The sequence below is a fragment of the Mus caroli genome, chromosome 2, assembly GCF_900094665.2.
Source record: "Mus caroli chromosome 2, CAROLI_EIJ_v1.1, whole genome shotgun sequence".
Taxonomy (NCBI): domain Eukaryota; kingdom Metazoa; phylum Chordata; class Mammalia; order Rodentia; family Muridae; genus Mus; species Mus caroli.
The window spans coordinates 21,166,486-21,182,700 of NC_034571.1; the positions used below are offsets into that span (position 1 = coordinate 21,166,486).

The 16,215-nt window shown below is 49.7% G+C and overlaps 2 protein-coding genes across 2 annotated transcripts; one reads left to right on the forward strand and one right to left on the reverse strand.

Moving 5' to 3' along the window:
• Window positions 1-87: 87 nt before the first annotated feature.
• Window positions 88-1,488, reverse strand: Ssna1 (SS nuclear autoantigen 1). Its single transcript, XM_021155870.2, has 3 exons — window positions 1,362-1,488; window positions 992-1,191; window positions 88-630 (listed from the first exon to the last, which is right to left on the reverse strand). Exons 1-3 carry the CDS (start codon window positions 1,411-1,413, stop codon window positions 523-525), a joined length of 360 nt encoding a protein of 119 aa, XP_021011529.1. The 5' UTR covers window positions 1,414-1,488; the 3' UTR covers window positions 88-522.
• Window positions 1,489-1,531: 43 nt separating this feature from the next.
• On the forward strand, window positions 1,532-14,565 carry Anapc2 (anaphase promoting complex subunit 2). Its single transcript, XM_021152064.2, has 13 exons — window positions 1,532-1,723; window positions 1,961-2,583; window positions 2,847-2,979; window positions 3,705-3,879; window positions 5,328-5,447; window positions 6,508-6,625; window positions 7,182-7,363; window positions 8,054-8,195; window positions 9,228-9,303; window positions 9,383-9,586; window positions 13,510-13,639; window positions 13,890-14,125; window positions 14,204-14,565. Exons 1-13 carry the CDS (start codon window positions 1,580-1,582, stop codon window positions 14,414-14,416), a joined length of 2,496 nt encoding a protein of 831 aa, XP_021007723.1. The 5' UTR covers window positions 1,532-1,579; the 3' UTR covers window positions 14,417-14,565.
• Window positions 14,566-16,215: the final 1,650 nt, after the last annotated feature.

The following is a 16,215-nucleotide window of genomic DNA, read 5'->3' on the forward strand; positions in this document are numbered from 1 at the left end:
CAGCATTTTGTGTTTTGAAGATAAGACAGTCAGGGAAAAACTGCAGGTCTCCTTACCAACAGGATACATGGTAGCTAGAGACACAGATCTTGCAAAACAACCTTTATTGAAACACCAGGGGCCATGGGGATGGGCCCTAAGGTTTTGGTTCTGGAGTCAAGATTCTTTCTTCAACATGTCTGGCCTGGGGCCCTAGTGGCTGGGGAGACAAAGTAAGGGGCTCCCACAGTACTCAGACTAGGACCAGGACATTCCTGGTAGCCCAAAGGGATACAGGAGCTTCAGAAAGAAGCCCCTCATGGAGCTGCTCACGGTCCCCACAGCACATGTGAGTACAGAGCTGGGAACACCTTTTCCATTGGACTGTCCTAGGGCTTTTCTTGTCTAGGCAGGTGGAGGTCAGAAATTGCCCCTCTGGGCACCAGAGATAAAAGACATCTGAGGCCACAAAGAACAAAGATGCTTTAGGACAGACATGTTGAGGACTAAGCAGTCATAGGCCACGGCTGAAGCAGGCACTCGTCAGCTGTCCTTGCCTCCACTACTCTTCTGGTCTGAAGCTGTGGCTTTAGTCAGGTTCCCAGCTTCTCTTTTGAGTACACTAAGCAGAGTCTGAGAGCTCTCCAGGATCTGGGGCCAGAGAAATAAAAGGATGTTATTTCTCTGGTAGGAAGGTCCCATTGCCTCAGGCTCTAATACAGGAGGATGGAAATCTCAATCTGGCCATCTGTGCTGTAGCCAACGAGTTATGGAGGATGGTAGGGTGGTAAAAAACCATCCTCCCTCCTGCACCCGTTCGAGAGCTCTTCCACCCTGCAAAGCCAGGCTGGGTTAATTCAGGCCCACACCGTGTACTCTGTCCAACACACCACTGCTCATTCTTGGAACCCACAGACAGCCCACTGTTCCGCCTACAGCCTGAACCACAATGGGCCCTACCTAGCCTCAGATGGTAGTAAGGCACCTGACAACGCACATCTGAAAGCCCCACCTTGAGGTAGGCGGCCTCGGTCTCTGCGATGGTCCGGTCAAACTCGTTGCGAGAGGCGATCTTGCGCGCCAGGTTCTCGTTGACGCGGGCCAACTTCTCCGTGAGCTGCCTCACCTCATTCTGTAGCCGCTGCTTTTCGTCCTCCTCTTGCTGGATCTGCCGGCACAGCTCCTCTCGCTTCTGACACAACTCCTCGATGCCTAGGGTGGGTGGGAAGACAGAGCTGTGGGTGGGGACTCGTGAGCTTCGGACCCCAACCAGCAATGACAGAGGGGCAGGCCGCAGAGCGGGGCTCGTGAGGCATGTCCACGCAGCCTCCCGAGTGGGTCGGCCGGGCCCCGGCCCGCGGCCTTCAGCGCCCGACGCTCACACTTGACCAACTCGTTGTTGTAGTTCTGCAGCGCCGCGCCCTGTTGGGTCATGGTCTGCACCGGGTCCGGAAGCCTCAACCGCCGCCTGCACAGCCAAGTCCGCGCCTGCGCACTGCCCCCAAAGCGCGCGGGCTGGCGAACGTCACGGCTGCGCCACAGGTCCGCGCTTGCGTCATCACCGTGCGCTCTACTGGGCGGGTCTGTTTTGTGGACAGTGATGGAGGCCGAGGGTGTGGCGGTGGCGGCGGCGGCGGCGACAATTATCGCTTCCGATGACTGCGACTCTAGGCCTGGACAGGAGCTCTTGGTTGCCTGGAATACTGTGAGCACCGGTCTGGTGCCGCCGGCCGCGCTGGGGCTGGTGAGGCCGGGGAAAGGTTGTCGGGCCTGTGCAGATTTCCCGGGACTTTGCATACTTTAGGGGGTCCACCCTTGGGGCCTCACAGCTCCGTGGCCTGCCTGTAGTGGGCTTGCCTCCTTCCTCAGCTACCTGATTTGTTTGGTTTCCTGGCAGCTCTTCGGTTGCTGCTGGGTTTTTCCATGCCCCTCTCCCTTTACCCCTATTCCGCCCCTTTGCTCACGGTTTTCCGTGCTCCAGGCGTCTTCCCGGACCAGCGGTGCAGTCCCACCAAAGGAGGAAGAGCTTCGTGCAGCGGTGGAGGTTCTGAGGGGACACGGTCTGCACTCTGTCCTGGAGGAGTGGTTCGTGGAAGTGCTGCAGAACGACCTTCAAGGCAATATTGCCACGGAGTTCTGGAATGCCGTCGCCCTGCGAGAAAACTCTGTCGATGAGCCCCAGTGCCTTGGGCTGCTCCTGGATGCGTTCGGTCTGCTGGAAAGCCGCTTGGATCCCTATCTGCATAGCCTAGAACTCCTAGAGAAATGGACTCGTCTGGGCTTGCTGATGGGCGCTGGAGCTCAGGGGCTTCGGGAGAAAGTTCACACTATGTTGCGGGGAGTCCTGTTTTTTTCCACCCCTAGGACATTCCAGGAGATGGTCCAGCGCCTCTATGGTCGTTTCCTGAGAGTCTATATGCAGAGCAAGAGAAAAGGAGAAGGGGGCACAGACCCGGAACTAGAGGGTGAGCTAGATAGCCGGTATGCCCGCCGCAGGTACTACCGACTTTTGCAGAGTCCTCTGTGCGCAGGATGTGGCAGTGACAAGCAGCAGTGCTGGTGCCGGCAGGCACTGGAGCAGTTCAACCAGCTGAGCCAGGTCCTGTAAGTACTGCTTCCTAACCATGCCGCAGTTTCTCTGCAAGCCTCATTAGTTCTGAATTCAAAAGACCTCTCAATAGAGCTTATAGACTAACTGGTGATGTCTTTTTTGCCCATACTTGTAACCAGGGATTATTGTTTTATCACGTTTATACTGTCCTGGACGTAGGCATAGGGTGTATGTGCAGTATCTTTATGGGGAGAGCCCTCCTAGGTAAGGGACAGATGTGTGTTGTGGGTTCTCCATGAGCGGGGATCTCCTCTAGGCATAGGCTCAGTCTGCTGGAGCGGGTTTGTGCTGAGGCCGTGACAACCACCCTGCATCAGGTGACCCGGGAAAGGATGGAAGACCGCTGCCGAGGAGAGTATGAGCGCTCTTTTTTGCGTGAGTTCCACAAGGTGAGAATCACCTCTGTTTCTTGTTAAAGGCAAAAGTGGAGTTGTGGTAGACTTGATACCAAACAGTAGGCAAGTTGACCAGGAGTGGTGATGGTTGAGGTTATCTTGGTGCTGTTTATAGAAGCCAATCCTGGACCCTGATGACAAAACAAATCTCGTATGTACTAAATAGGTAGTGCATTTAAAATAAAAATTTTAAATCCTGGACCAGAGGTGGCTACAAGGAGTTTCCTCAGGTAGGTATGGCAAGACAGGCCTACCAGACCCATTTCTTTCCGCTGCCTACAAGTTCCCATTGCCTGTAGTTCCCTTTAGGATTAACCTATAGCCAGTGTACACTCTGGCATGGAGCTAGGGTGTCCCAGTGAATGCTTCTGGTTGCCCATATTGTTGAGGTATGGTTTGTATTGTGAAGAAGCTAGGTTCAGCCCCATGAAGCCATAGACCTTGTTTCTGCTTCACTCCGTACTTCCCATTCTTCAAGTATCTATCTGCTGTGGATGCATATTAGCTGTGATGGGGAGTGATTAAAGTGGGTGTCCCAGCAGTCTTGGCCTAGAGTCATGAACTTGGAAACTCCTGGGCAGTAGAGTGTAGACTTGATACTTCTGGCCTCTACACACAGGTTGGGGCACCTCTAGGGTCCTGCCAAAGGTGTGTGCTTACTGAGTCAGAATGGAGCTTTTAAATGTTATTACACCTCACACACTAATGATCTTTCACAGTGGATAGAGAGAGTGGTTGGTTGGCTTGGCAAAGTATTCCTTCAGGACAACCCCACCAGACCAACTTCTCCAGAAGCTGGGAACACACTGCGTCGTTGGCGCTGCCACGTACAAAGATTCTTCTACCGTATCTATGCCACCCTACGCATCGAGGAGCTTTTCAGCATCATCCGAGGTTGGTCCTGCCTCTTAATTTTCAGGAGCTACCTTTCCCGGTGATTGCCTTCGCTTTCCCTTCTGCTATTGGCAGGGTGGTGAGCGGAGCATAGTAGACTTGCTCTGACGTGGCTCAGAGTCTAGATCATCACTGAGCAGGTGCTTCTAGGTATCCGCCTCCCCCTTCTCTTCTCCCTCTAGCTCTGGCCCCACTTGCTCCGGCCCATAGGTATTGTTTGTTTCTCGTTATGGATGGTTGTGAAGCACCATGTGGTTGCTGGGATTTGAACTCATGACCCCTGGAAGAGCACTCAGTGCTCTGTACCGCTGAGCCATCTCACCAGCCCCTAGGTATCCACTCTTGTTTCTTTCATCTTGGTTCCTACTTAGGACTGGCCCCATGTCATGTGTGGTTATTATAATCAAGTGTCAATATATAGAAGAATGTAGGGTAGGGCTGGAGAGATGGCTCACCAGCTAAGATGGCTTGTTGCTCTTACAGAATACTCGGGTTGTTTTTAGCAGCTCACAACCACCTGTAACTCAGTTCCAGGGGATCCAGCACTATCTTCTGCCCTCCACTGGTACTCAGTTCCAGGGGATCCAGCACTATCTTCTGCCCTCCACTGGTACTCANGTACTCAGTTCCAGGGGATCCAGCACTATCTTCTGCCCTCCACTGGTACTCAGTTCCAGGGGATCCAGCACTATCTTCTGCCCTCCACTGGTACTGAGCATGCACATGGAACCTATGCATATCGGCAGGCAGGCAAACAGTCCCTGTAAAGCAAATACACATAGAAACATTTTACATCTTAAAAATTAAGGTTTGCGGCCAGGTGTTGGGGCATACACGTTTAATCCCAGCACACGGGAGGCAGAGGCAGGTGGATGGGTATCTGTGAGTTTTAGGCTGGCCTGGTCTACGGATCGAGTTCCAGGATAGCCAGAGCTACAAAGAGATACCAGTGGTCTCAAAAAACTAGGAGGGGGGAAAATGAGATTTGAAGGCATTTTTGATTTATTGCAACTGTCATTTGACAACACTGTTTATTTCTATTTTCCCAAGAACTAGTACAGCTTGGGACAATTCAGCTATCTACAACTGTAAACCATGGGAGGGATGACTGGTGTGTGAGTCAGGGCAGCTGTTGGAGCTTTAAGTGTTACTATACCTCACACATTAATGTTGCACTAATGATCCACAGTGGATTGAGAGAGTAGTTGGTTGGCCTAGCAAAGTGTTCCTTCAGTGAAGCAGTCATTCAGATCAAACGAGAGAGTCATCTATGGTCAGATTAGCCTCCAATGACAGTTACCCTGACAGCAGAACATTTTGTATTGATTGTACTGATAGGTGGCTCTTGTCTGAGCCCTGCCAGGTTGTGTACCTTGTACTGTGTATGTCCTTTCGTGCTTAGTACACCTTTCCACTTAACCTATCCCTGTTGTATGGTTCTCTCTCAGACTTCCCAGACTCCCGGCCAGCCATTGAAGACCTTAAGTACTGCTTGGAGAGGACAGATCAGAGGCAGCAACTCCTTGTGTCCCTCAAGGTGGCCCTAGAGACTCGACTCCTCCACCCAGGTATTGTGTGGCCACTGTGGCCTGCCGTTCAAATAGCCCTCAGGGCTCACATACAGTTCCTAGCCCTGGATTTGTAGGCCTGAGAAAGGAGCATGTTATTAAACAGTTTTAAAGTCTTGGGAAAGCCGGGCTAACGCTGAGCTTTATTTTTGGAGGAAGTCAGAGCATGATTTGGTCTGGGGAAGTTTGTGGTCTTTTTAGAATAGGCTGCTTCCTAAGGGCAACGTTTATATATTACTACTTTTTATGTTTCTAAAGGCTCCTTTTTTTTTTTTTTTTTTTTTCTGAGACAGGGTCTCTTTAATGTAGACCAGACTGGCCTTGAACTCAGAGATCTGCCTTTCTCTGCCTTCTAGTAGCTGGGATTAAAGGAGTACACCACCACACCTAGCATACTAAAGACTCTTGGGCCTTTAAAATAGCACTGCAAGTTGGGAATCAAGCATTCAAAACATAAGCCTGGGGGCTGGAGAGATGACTCAGCAGTAAAGAGCACTGACTGCTCTTCCAGAGGTCCTGAGTTCAATTTCTAGCAACCACATGGTGGCTCATAACCATCTGTAATGGGATCTAATGTGTGTGTGTGATAATATCTTCTGGTGTGTCTGAAGACAGGTGTACTGACATACATAAATAAATCTTAAAAAGAAACAAAGCATGTAGGGGGCATTCTAAATTCAAACTATAACAGACTGCTTCTATAAAATTCTAGAGACTGGCTGGGTGTGGTAGCACACGCCTTTAATCCCAGCACTCGGGAGGCAGAGGCAGGTGGATTTCTGAGTTCGAGGCCAACCTGGTCTACAAAGTGAGTTCCAGGATAGCCAGGGCTACACAGAAAAACCCTGTCTCAAAACCAAAAAAAAATTCTAGAGACTGTGTCTATACATGGATGGAGATAGGGTGAAGGCAAGAAGGTAACTCACTGCTGTCTGCTTGAATGAGCACATGGTAACCTTTAGATCACCCAGCCATGTTGCTAGCTGCCCATGCAGGAGGTGTTGGCATTCAGGAGGCTGCTGTCCAGGCCGTTGTGTGATGTCTGGCTCTTACTCTCTAGGTGTCAACACATGTGACATCATCACTCTCTACATTTCTGCCATCAAGGCATTACGTGTGCTAGATCCCTCTATGGTCATCCTGGAAGTGGCTTGTGAGCCCATCCGTCGCTACCTGAGGTGAGTGCCACTGGTACTTGGCTCTTTCTGCTGACCTCTGGTGTTTGCAGTCAGCCTTGACATGCCATAGACATGAGGCTCTCTCTACCTGGGTAGGGCTGGATTGACTCAGGGTAGGGAGCCTTTTTCCTTTTGCTAGTGTTATGTAGTTGTCCACTGTTTCACAGTGTCAAGCTGTGTGTATATGTATAAAAGAGAGAGAGAGAATGTGAAAGATGGGGGCTGTTTCCCCTACCCTCACACAAAGAGAAGCTTATCCAGGGCCCAGCCTTGTTGACCAAACCTAACAATGTGAAGAGGCCCGGTCTCTGTAAAGCTTCAGCCTTAGGAACCTCTGTGGCTGCCCTGGTAGAGTCCTTGGCAAAGCTGGTCATTAAGCCCTTCTCAGTATCTCAGCCTCTGCTTTTTTCAGGGTAGTGCTGGGCTTTTTATGTTTATGAATCCAGATGGGCGTGCCTTTAGTACCTGCTAGCTGTACAGCTATATAGCATGGGCTGTAGCAGGTGTCATGATGCCCATGCACACTGTCAGGGACAGCAACATTCAATCCTGGCAGGACACGAGAGGACACCGTACGGCAGATTGTTGCTGGGCTAACCGGGGACTCAGATGGGACTGGAGACTTGGCTGTTGAGCTGTCTAAGACTGACCCTGCCTGCCTGGAGACCGGTCAGGACAGTGAGGATGATTCTGGCGAGCCCGAGGACTGGGTCCCTGACCCTGTGGATGCTGATCCAGGTTAGTTTACCTATCGCCTTCACCTCTGCCTTTTCTTGGGCTTCTTTGGTGGTCAGTGGGTTCTGGTTATGTATGTTGTTACCCAACCCTGGTTATATCAGAAGTAGCCATTGCTTCAAACTTGGGGGGGGGGGCGGGCAGAGTTTAGAGGCCCTTGCTTAACACTAGCTGGTTTGTTATGTTCCTCACTGGCTACCTTAGCTGGCTATAGAAGGTGCCTTTGTGGGTTATACCTGAGAGACCAGATTCATGGGAAGTCTGCATATCCCACTCTGTCTGTGATTTGGTCCTGATTCTTATGTATTAAGGTAGCATTTTCTGGCCAGGTCCCGTCTTTTGCTTGGCCATACTCTGCTGGGTTATCATAGGCTATGGATTCTCTGTCCTGCTTAAGTTTTAGCATGAACACAGCATCTTCAACCTTTTACAGGAAAATCCAAGGACCTTTGTTCTATTCCTTATGGCTGATTAAGGATCCTTGTGAAATAGGAGGCACTGTTTATCAGAACAGTTTCCTTAGGAACCAACCTCCTAGCTCTGCTGGAGACATATTATTCCCAGCTGTCTGGGACATTGAGAGCAAGCCCTTAAGGCTGTGTGAGACTGCTGTATCCAGCAGATGAACTCTAAGGTGTCACTGTCCTTGTCAAAGTGCTAGTGATATACACTAGGTTCCTCTACACTGTGCAGTGAAGTCAAGTTCCAAGCGACGTTCTTCAGACATCATCAGCCTGCTGGTCAGCATCTATGGCAGCAAAGACCTCTTTATCAATGAGTACCGCTCGCTACTTGCAGATCGCCTCCTCCACCAATTCAGCTTCAGCCCTGAGAGGTAAGACAAGGAGCTGACCTCCAGGGGGCGCTGAGGCCTAAAGCCTTCATTCTGTATTTGGAGAAAAACAAATGACTAGTACTGCCCCTATTGGCCAAGTGTTGTGGTAATAATTAATCTTATTTGGAGTTTCCACCTCATCTTATATCATTCAGTTCCCAGATAAAAGACATACAACACACACACACACACACACACAGTCTTTAAAACACTAGAGCTGGGCAGATATCAACTCTAAGTTATTATGTCTACTTCCCTATTAATAATCGTGAGTTATAACTTGCCATGTTTTATCTGGGACATTCTTTTTTTTTTTTTTTTTTTTTTTTTTTTTTTTTTTTATTTATTTATTATATGTAAGTACACTGTAGCTGTCCTCAGACACTCCAGAAGAGGGCGCCAGATCTCGTTATAGATGGTTGTGAGCCACCATGTGGTTGCTGGGATTTGAACTCTGGACCTTGGGAAGAGCAGTCGGGTGCTCTTACCCACTGAGCCATCTCACCAGCCCCTATCTGGGACATTCTTAACTACTATTGGCCAGCTCTCATGGCCATGTTTTTATGACTCATCTGGTATCTTCTCCCCACCTCCTCCTCTCTTCCCTCCTCATGGTCCTGCCTCAGACTCCAAGCTCAGGAACTGAAACCTTGTCTACCTCTCTTCTGCCCAGCCCTAGGTTGCAGGCACCTTTTATTCAATAGTTTTAAATTTACTTAATAGTTTTAAAGTTACTTATCATCCGTGTTTATGAGTATCTCCTCATCCCTGAGACTAGCAGATTTTGGGGGCGGCGGGTGGGTACAACGACGACGACAGTATTTAGCATTACAATACATAACAAAAGACCAAACCTCAAACAGCCAAAATGACCACACGCTGGCCTTAGTGTTGTGCTTCCTGCCTTCCCTTCAGCCCAGGGTATCCTGAGCGGGTGGGTTGTCTGGCCAAGCTGTCTGCTTAGGGTACTGGTTGAAATGGAGTCATACTGCAGCCCCTCCCAGAAACAAGGACAAATGTTTGTCCTTCCAGGGAGATTCGTAATGTGGAGCTGTTGAAGCTGCGCTTTGGTGAAGCCCCCATGCACTTCTGTGAGGTCATGCTCAAGGTAATACCCAGGACTGCCTCAGCAGTCGCGCCTGCCACCACCAGGAGGCCCAGGCTTTTGATGAGGTATCCTTTCTTAGGACATGGCAGACTCCCGCCGCATCAATGCCAATATCCGAGAGGAGGACGAGAAGCGGCCTGTGGAAGAACAGCCACCATTTGGGGTCTATGCTGTCATATTGTCCAGTGAATTTTGGCCTCCTTTCAAAGATGAGAAGCTGGAGGTCCCTGAGGACATCAGGGCAGCCCTAGACGTTTACTGCAAGAAGTATGAGAAACTGAAGGTAAAGCCAGTAGCCAATGGTAATATGTATCTCTGGTCATCCCATCAGACCCCACAATAGAATTAGCCCATATGTTCCATGTCTGGGTAGCATAGCTGAGCCCTAGTGTTGTAGAAGCTGGTATTCTGTGAGTGATAAGGCCAAGTTCAAGGATCCTTACTGAGCTTGTCGTCAATTATGGCATGGGAGGCCAGAATCTGACACACAGGTGGAGAGTCCCACTCTAGACCGTGTGTGTGTGTGTGTCTCCCAGTGAGTTCTCTGGACCAGGGATGCTGTGAGAAGGTTGTAGGATGCAGGCATCTAGGTGGCAGACTCTTAACTGAAAAAGCATGTGGGACCCTGTTAGGGTCCAGCTAGTAGCAACTAGGTAAAAAGTACAGGCAGGAGTGCCACGGGAACATCTGCAGCATCTTGTTCCTGATGAGGAAAGTGTGAGTCTCATGTTCCTTCCTGTAATCAGGAAGGTCTTACTTGGCTTCGGGCTGAGGATCTGTGCCCCTAGATGAGTCCCTTTGAGTACTTGAGGGGTGACAAAGTAGGACCCAGATGGAAGGCCCTGACTGGGGAAGTTAAAGAAGGGCAGTGTTTTTGTCAGTAGCTGTGAGAACCTCACTGCCTGGCTTTGTTTCTGAAAGAGTCTAGGTATGGTCTTTGTGGCCCTACTGACACCAGGTGAAAGTGATTACTGGTCACCAGTATGTTCTATTTTGGTCCGTGCCATGGCAGTGTGTCTACTGAGTACCACAGCCCTACCACTTCCTGGTTGAGGACATCTGAGTGGCCAGTACTATGTACTGAGTATCCTCTCCTGCTGTTTTTTTGACCTATTTTAGTATGAGGTACTTGTTGGCTTTGCCAAGTTTTTGCCCTGGGTCCCAGACATGGCTTAGTCACATCTTAGACAGGGTTTCTCTGTGTAGCTCTGGCTGTCCTGGAGCTCACTCTGTAGACCAGGCTGGCCTCGAACTCAGAAATCCACCTGCCTCTGCCTCCCAAGTGCTAGGATTAAAGGCGTGCCGCGGCTTAGTCACATCTTGTTGATCACATCCAAATAGGATGGCCATATGCTAATGTCATTTATCTTAATTTTTGCTGATACTGGAATGGCTCTGGCAAACCCCTGTGCTAAGAGGTCAGGCCTGTGGCAACAATTCCACTATCTTTTATCAGCCAAGCTCCTAAAGGATCAGACTGGGTCTGTGAGTGACCGACTGTGCAGCCTTAACCCTTTTGCAGGTCATGGCTTTAGAACCAGTGTTAGAGAAGCTAAACTGGCTGAAATCAGGGGAAGCCACTGGTACTGCCTCCTTTTCTATCTGTTTTTTTGAGACAGGGTTTCTCTGTGTAGCCCTGGCTGTCCTGGAACCACTTTGTAGACCAGGCTGGCCTCGAACTCAGAAATTCACCTGCCTCTGCCTCCCGAGTGCTGGGATTAAAGGCGTGTGCCACCATGCCCGGCTCCTTTTCTATCTGTAAAGTGAGTTTATTGGTACACTTCTCCCTTAAGAGCTACAGGGGTCCTGGAGGGTCTCAGACCATCAGGTGGCCACTAGAGCAAAGGAATCAGTGTCCCGGGTGCCACCTCAATGAGACACTGCAAAGTACAGGGTTACCAGATTAGAAATGTATTGCCCCAGAATGCTCTAAGGGAAACAATCCTTCCTGCCTCTTGCAGTAGCCCTGGCAGATCTAAGTAAATGGCCTTTTTCTTTATTTTGTTTTTGTGTTTTTGAGACAGGGTTTCTGTGTAGCCCTGGCTGTCTTAGAACTCACTCTATAGACCAGCCTGGCCTCCAACTCAGAAATCTGGCTGTCTCTGCCTCCCAAGTGCTGGGATTAAAGGTGTGAGCCACCACTGCCCAGGTGGTAAATGCATATCTTTATGTCCAAGTTTTCTCTATGTCTGTTTCCCTCTTCTTAGGATACTAGTTATATCAGATTAAGGACCCTAACTATTGCAGGACAACCTTATTTTAGCAAATTATATATTTAATGACTCCGTTTCCAAATAAGGGCATATCTGGAGATAGGACTTATAGTGTCACTAGAGTCAGTGTCCTGGCCTTTACTTACTATCTCTTTGAAGAGATACAGTTTGGCCCATGGCAGCCTGTGGTTTCTAAAATTAAGTCTTTGCATGAGAAAATTAGCCAATATCTCTAAAATTAACCACTTCAGCATCAGTTCTTAAAAATCTCTTCTAATCTAGATGGGTGGTGCCTATCTATGATCCTAGCACTCAGGAGACTAAAGCAGAAGGGTGGTGGTTCATTATATAGCCTAGCTATATAGTGAGAACACCCCCCCTAAAAAAAGTATCCATCTGAAGTAGGTTTCATCTCCACCTTGATGCTGTGAGGTTGTTTTGATCCAAAGCACATTGTTAAAACAAGCCCCGTTCAGAAGAGGGCGTTCCCAAAGGCAGCAAGAAGGATCATGAGCCTAAAGCAAATCTGAAACCCGGAAAGCAGAGTTCACAGTCTGGCTCAGGCCTTGGTGGTGCCCTTGGCTTTCCTGGCAGCCCTGTATGCACTCTCCTGTACCTCTGTCATTGCATTCAGACTGTCAGCATTGCTGCTGACATAACACTCAAAACCTTGGTGCTTTCCATGAAGTATACAGTATCCAGTTTATCAAGTGACTGTGATCCTGAGCCGAGTGTCACCCCAGCCTTGGGAGGCAGACACAGCAGCAGCACTGCTAGTTTGAGGCTAGTGTGTTGTATATAGCAAGTTTCAAGGCAATTCAGCTATAGAGGAAGGCTCTGCCTTTTATTAAAAAAATGAAGAAAAGAAAGTGAGGGAAGGGGTATGTTCTTGGATATGCTACGTGTTCCGGGTGCATCTGCAAATCACACTCATGTCAGCAAACATCTAGCTACAGCCTGGTAGTTCTCTACCAGCTCCCCAGTGTCTAGTGTTTGCTTGTCGTTTCCATCTGAGCTCTCAGCAGCAGGTCCTCTCAATGCCCTCATCTCTCCCAGCATTATTCTCCATAGTATGAGCAATAGCTCTTACCTTCCTTGAGCCTTCACCAGCATCATCTGCATCTTCCATGTTATGCCAGTTAACTGTAGCAACCTAAGGTTTAACCTTTATGTGCTTCCCCATTGTACAAACAACTATATTTTAGGCATTTTTAGAGCAGTATCCCTACATAGAACCAGAATCATCCTTTTTTTTTTTTTTTCTTTTTTAGACAGGGCTTCTCTGTGTAGTCATGGCTATCTTGGAACTAACTCTGTAGACCAGGCTGGCCTCGCACTCACAGAGCTCTGCCTGCCTCTGCTTCCCGAGTGCTGGGATTAAAGGCGTGCGCCATCTATACAGCAGAAATTTCACTTATTATGACCTCTTTAACAGGGCTACACAGAGAAACCTTGTCTTACAGACAGACAGACAGACAGACAAAGTCACTGGCTGAGAGGTTTTAAACAACAGAAAAATATTGTTTTAGTTCTGGGCAATAGAAGTCCAGTGTCGGGGTGTTGGCAGGCTTGTGCTCCTCCTGCTGCCTCTAGAAGACTACTCTAGCTTTCCCAGCTTTTGGTATGTCAGCATACTTTATGCCTCTCATAACCACTCCCTTCTGTGCCTTAAGGCCTACCCTACTCCAGGATGACCTCTTCTTAACTAATTACATCTACATTAACTCTCTTTGCAAATAGCTCATGTTCCAAGGTACTGAGACATGAGAGGGACACAATTTATCAGCAGTTATATCATGGTTGTTCAGGAGCCAGGGACTCGAACCAGGTCTCCTGGTCTTGCTGCTGACTACCTACCTGCCAGGAATGGCATTGGTACAAGCCATTGGTGCAAGAGCCATTCCTTGCCTGGTAGCATGGCATATGAGCTTATGTCTTGTTCATCTGGACCTGCCTGGAACCCACTGGACTGTTATTGATGATTCCTGCCCAGGCTATGCGGACACTTAGTTGGAAGCACACCCTGGGCCTGGTGACAATGGATGTGGAGCTTGCTGACCGCACCCTGTCTGTTGCGGTGACCCCAGTACAGGCAGTGGTCTTGCTGTATTTCCAGAACCAAGGTGAGTCCCTAGAACCACATCTGCTCTGCCTTGACTACACTACCTTGGGGCTAGTGCTAGGCACTGCTGTCTGATGGGCTATAGGTGACATGCTGACTCCCCAGCCCCCAGCAGAGTGTAGGGGTAGCAACCATTCTTTTTACCTGTGAGTTACACAGGACAATCCACGTGCGTCTGGGGGTCCAGCTGGCTAACAGGTATTGGAGCAGGTATAATCTCCTGTACCTGCATCCTATGGCTCTGCACACAGCCAGCTGGACCCTGGAGGAGCTGAGCAAGGTGGTGAAGATGCCTGTGGCACTGCTTCGAAGACGCATGTCAGTGTGGCTGCAGCAGGGTGTGCTGCGGGAGGAACCTCCAGGCACTTTCTCTGTCATTGAGGAAGAGCGGCCTCAGGATAGGGACAACATGGTGCTGATTGACAGTGATGATGAGAGTGACTCAGGCATGGCCTCCCAGGCTGACCAGAAGGAAGAGGAGCTACTGGTAGGTTGGCCATTTCCCCATTGGGCTGGGGTGGGCCAAATAAGTGGACAACTAACCACGCCTGGCTTCTGTCCCCAGCTCTTCTGGGCATACATCCAGGCCATGTTAACCAACCTAGAGAGCCTCTCTCTGGAGCGCATCTACAGCATGCTCCGGATGTTTGTAATGACTGGCCCTGCGCTGGCTGAGATTGACCTGCAGGAGCTGCAGGGCTACTTGCAGAAGAAGGTCCGAGACCAGCAGCTCATCTATTCTGCAGGTGTCTACCGCCTGCCTAAGAATTCCAACTGATGTTCCCCTTCCAGGCTCTGACTACAGCACTCATGCCTGTGCAATCCCTAGATGGACAGCTTCTATTTCCATGTTCCTGTGCCTAGCCCCTACCCGTTCCCTGCCTAACACCCACAGAATAAATTAAAGCATATTGGCTCATCCTTTCATGTATTTTGTTGGATCCCATGAATACAAACAGGTTTGCCCTCTATAGCCACCCAACCATAACCCTACAGGGCCTGGATTCCCAGCATCAGGTAACTGAGCCACCCAAGAAGCCAGGCTTACCCCAGCCTAAGCTTGTATGTGTGGGCAATAGATTACCCTAAAGCTATCTTCTGTAGCCTGTCTTAGAATATGCTGGGACCTGTTTCAGCAAGAGTGAATAGGGTTGGCAGCTCAGAGTCTCCTGAGTTAGACTTTGGCTCCATCCTGCTTTCGTGGCCATTAAAAGGAACTCTTGGACCTTCACTTGTGTGTGGCATCTGTGGAATCAATGTAAGGCTTTGTGCTGTTAGTACATTTGCACTCCATGAGATCCTCAGGTGAGGCAACCTGAGTCAAGTGCACACCTGTGTCTAGCAGTCAAGGCCTGCCTAAGGACATACGCTGGGAGCCAGGGGCGTATTAGTCCTTTATCCTCTTTTCTCTACTGGCCACACTTCTTGGAGCTTACAAGTATGTACTCAGACTCTTTCAGGTCCCCCAGAGTTGCTGTCAGAAGTACAGGAAGAGGGCGGGGGCAAGAAGAGAACCCAGGACACAGTTTAATAATCCTTTTCCTCCAAGTTAGGGCTCAGCTACCCTTGTAGGCAGGCTGTGCCCAGACACCTGTTGAGGACCGGTTGGCCTTAGACAACAACCTGGTGGGATACAGCATGGGTCCCTGTGTCCCTGTCCCAGAACAGCTGCTTTCAGTCAGGAAATACTGACCTGAGGGGCCATTCTCAAAGGAAACAAAAGCCCATTGGAATCATTGCTTGCATACCCAGATCCTGCCCAAGGTGGATCCCAGGCCACAAGCCACACCTAGCTTGGGCTGCTGCCACTGCCCCTAGTCCCTTCCCAGTCCCCTCAAGCCCAGTCTGTGATGCAGAACCACCACCTCTCATCATTAGCTACTAGCTCTGGTGTGGGTTCTGAGCAGTAGTCCCCTTCAAAGGTCTCACTTCACCCTTCCTGTTCTACAGAGACCATCTTGCCTCAGATTTTAAAGGGTGGAGGCAGGCATTAGGCACACAACCTTGGTCATAGCCTAAGGCTTCCCAGAAACCTAGGAAGCCTTGTTCACAGTACTTCAGAAATAAGGTTTGCTCTCCTCGAGCTGCCAGTCCTGAGACCCTGCTTCCCACCCCCACTTAAGTGCCATTGCTACAAGAACTGCTCCTCCCTGTTGTGGTAGCAGCAGAGGCCCTGACGATCCCCCCCCCCCACCACCACCACCAAGTGTTCCTATCTGGTTCATACCACCAGGCCACAGACGGGTGTGTCTTTGTCCTAACCAGGATATAAACTTGCTAGGCTGGCTTGGCAGGGTGACAGTGCCAGCCCTGGGCCTCAGGCACACCTTCTGTTCTGCGTTCCTTTGGACTAAGTTTGTGCATGTGTCCTAAAGACCAGAGAAGTTTTGGTTCTCATTATCATTCAACCAATTTGAAGCCCATATCAGGAACTACTAGCTGTTCCTTAAAGACCAACCCTAGAAGGGTATGTGTGTTTGCTGGCAGGGATGTCCTTGTGATTAGGGACACTGGGCTCAAACTGTGCTCCCCTCCTGACTCCCTGTTGGCTCCAGCTGGCAAGAGGCTGGGCTCAGT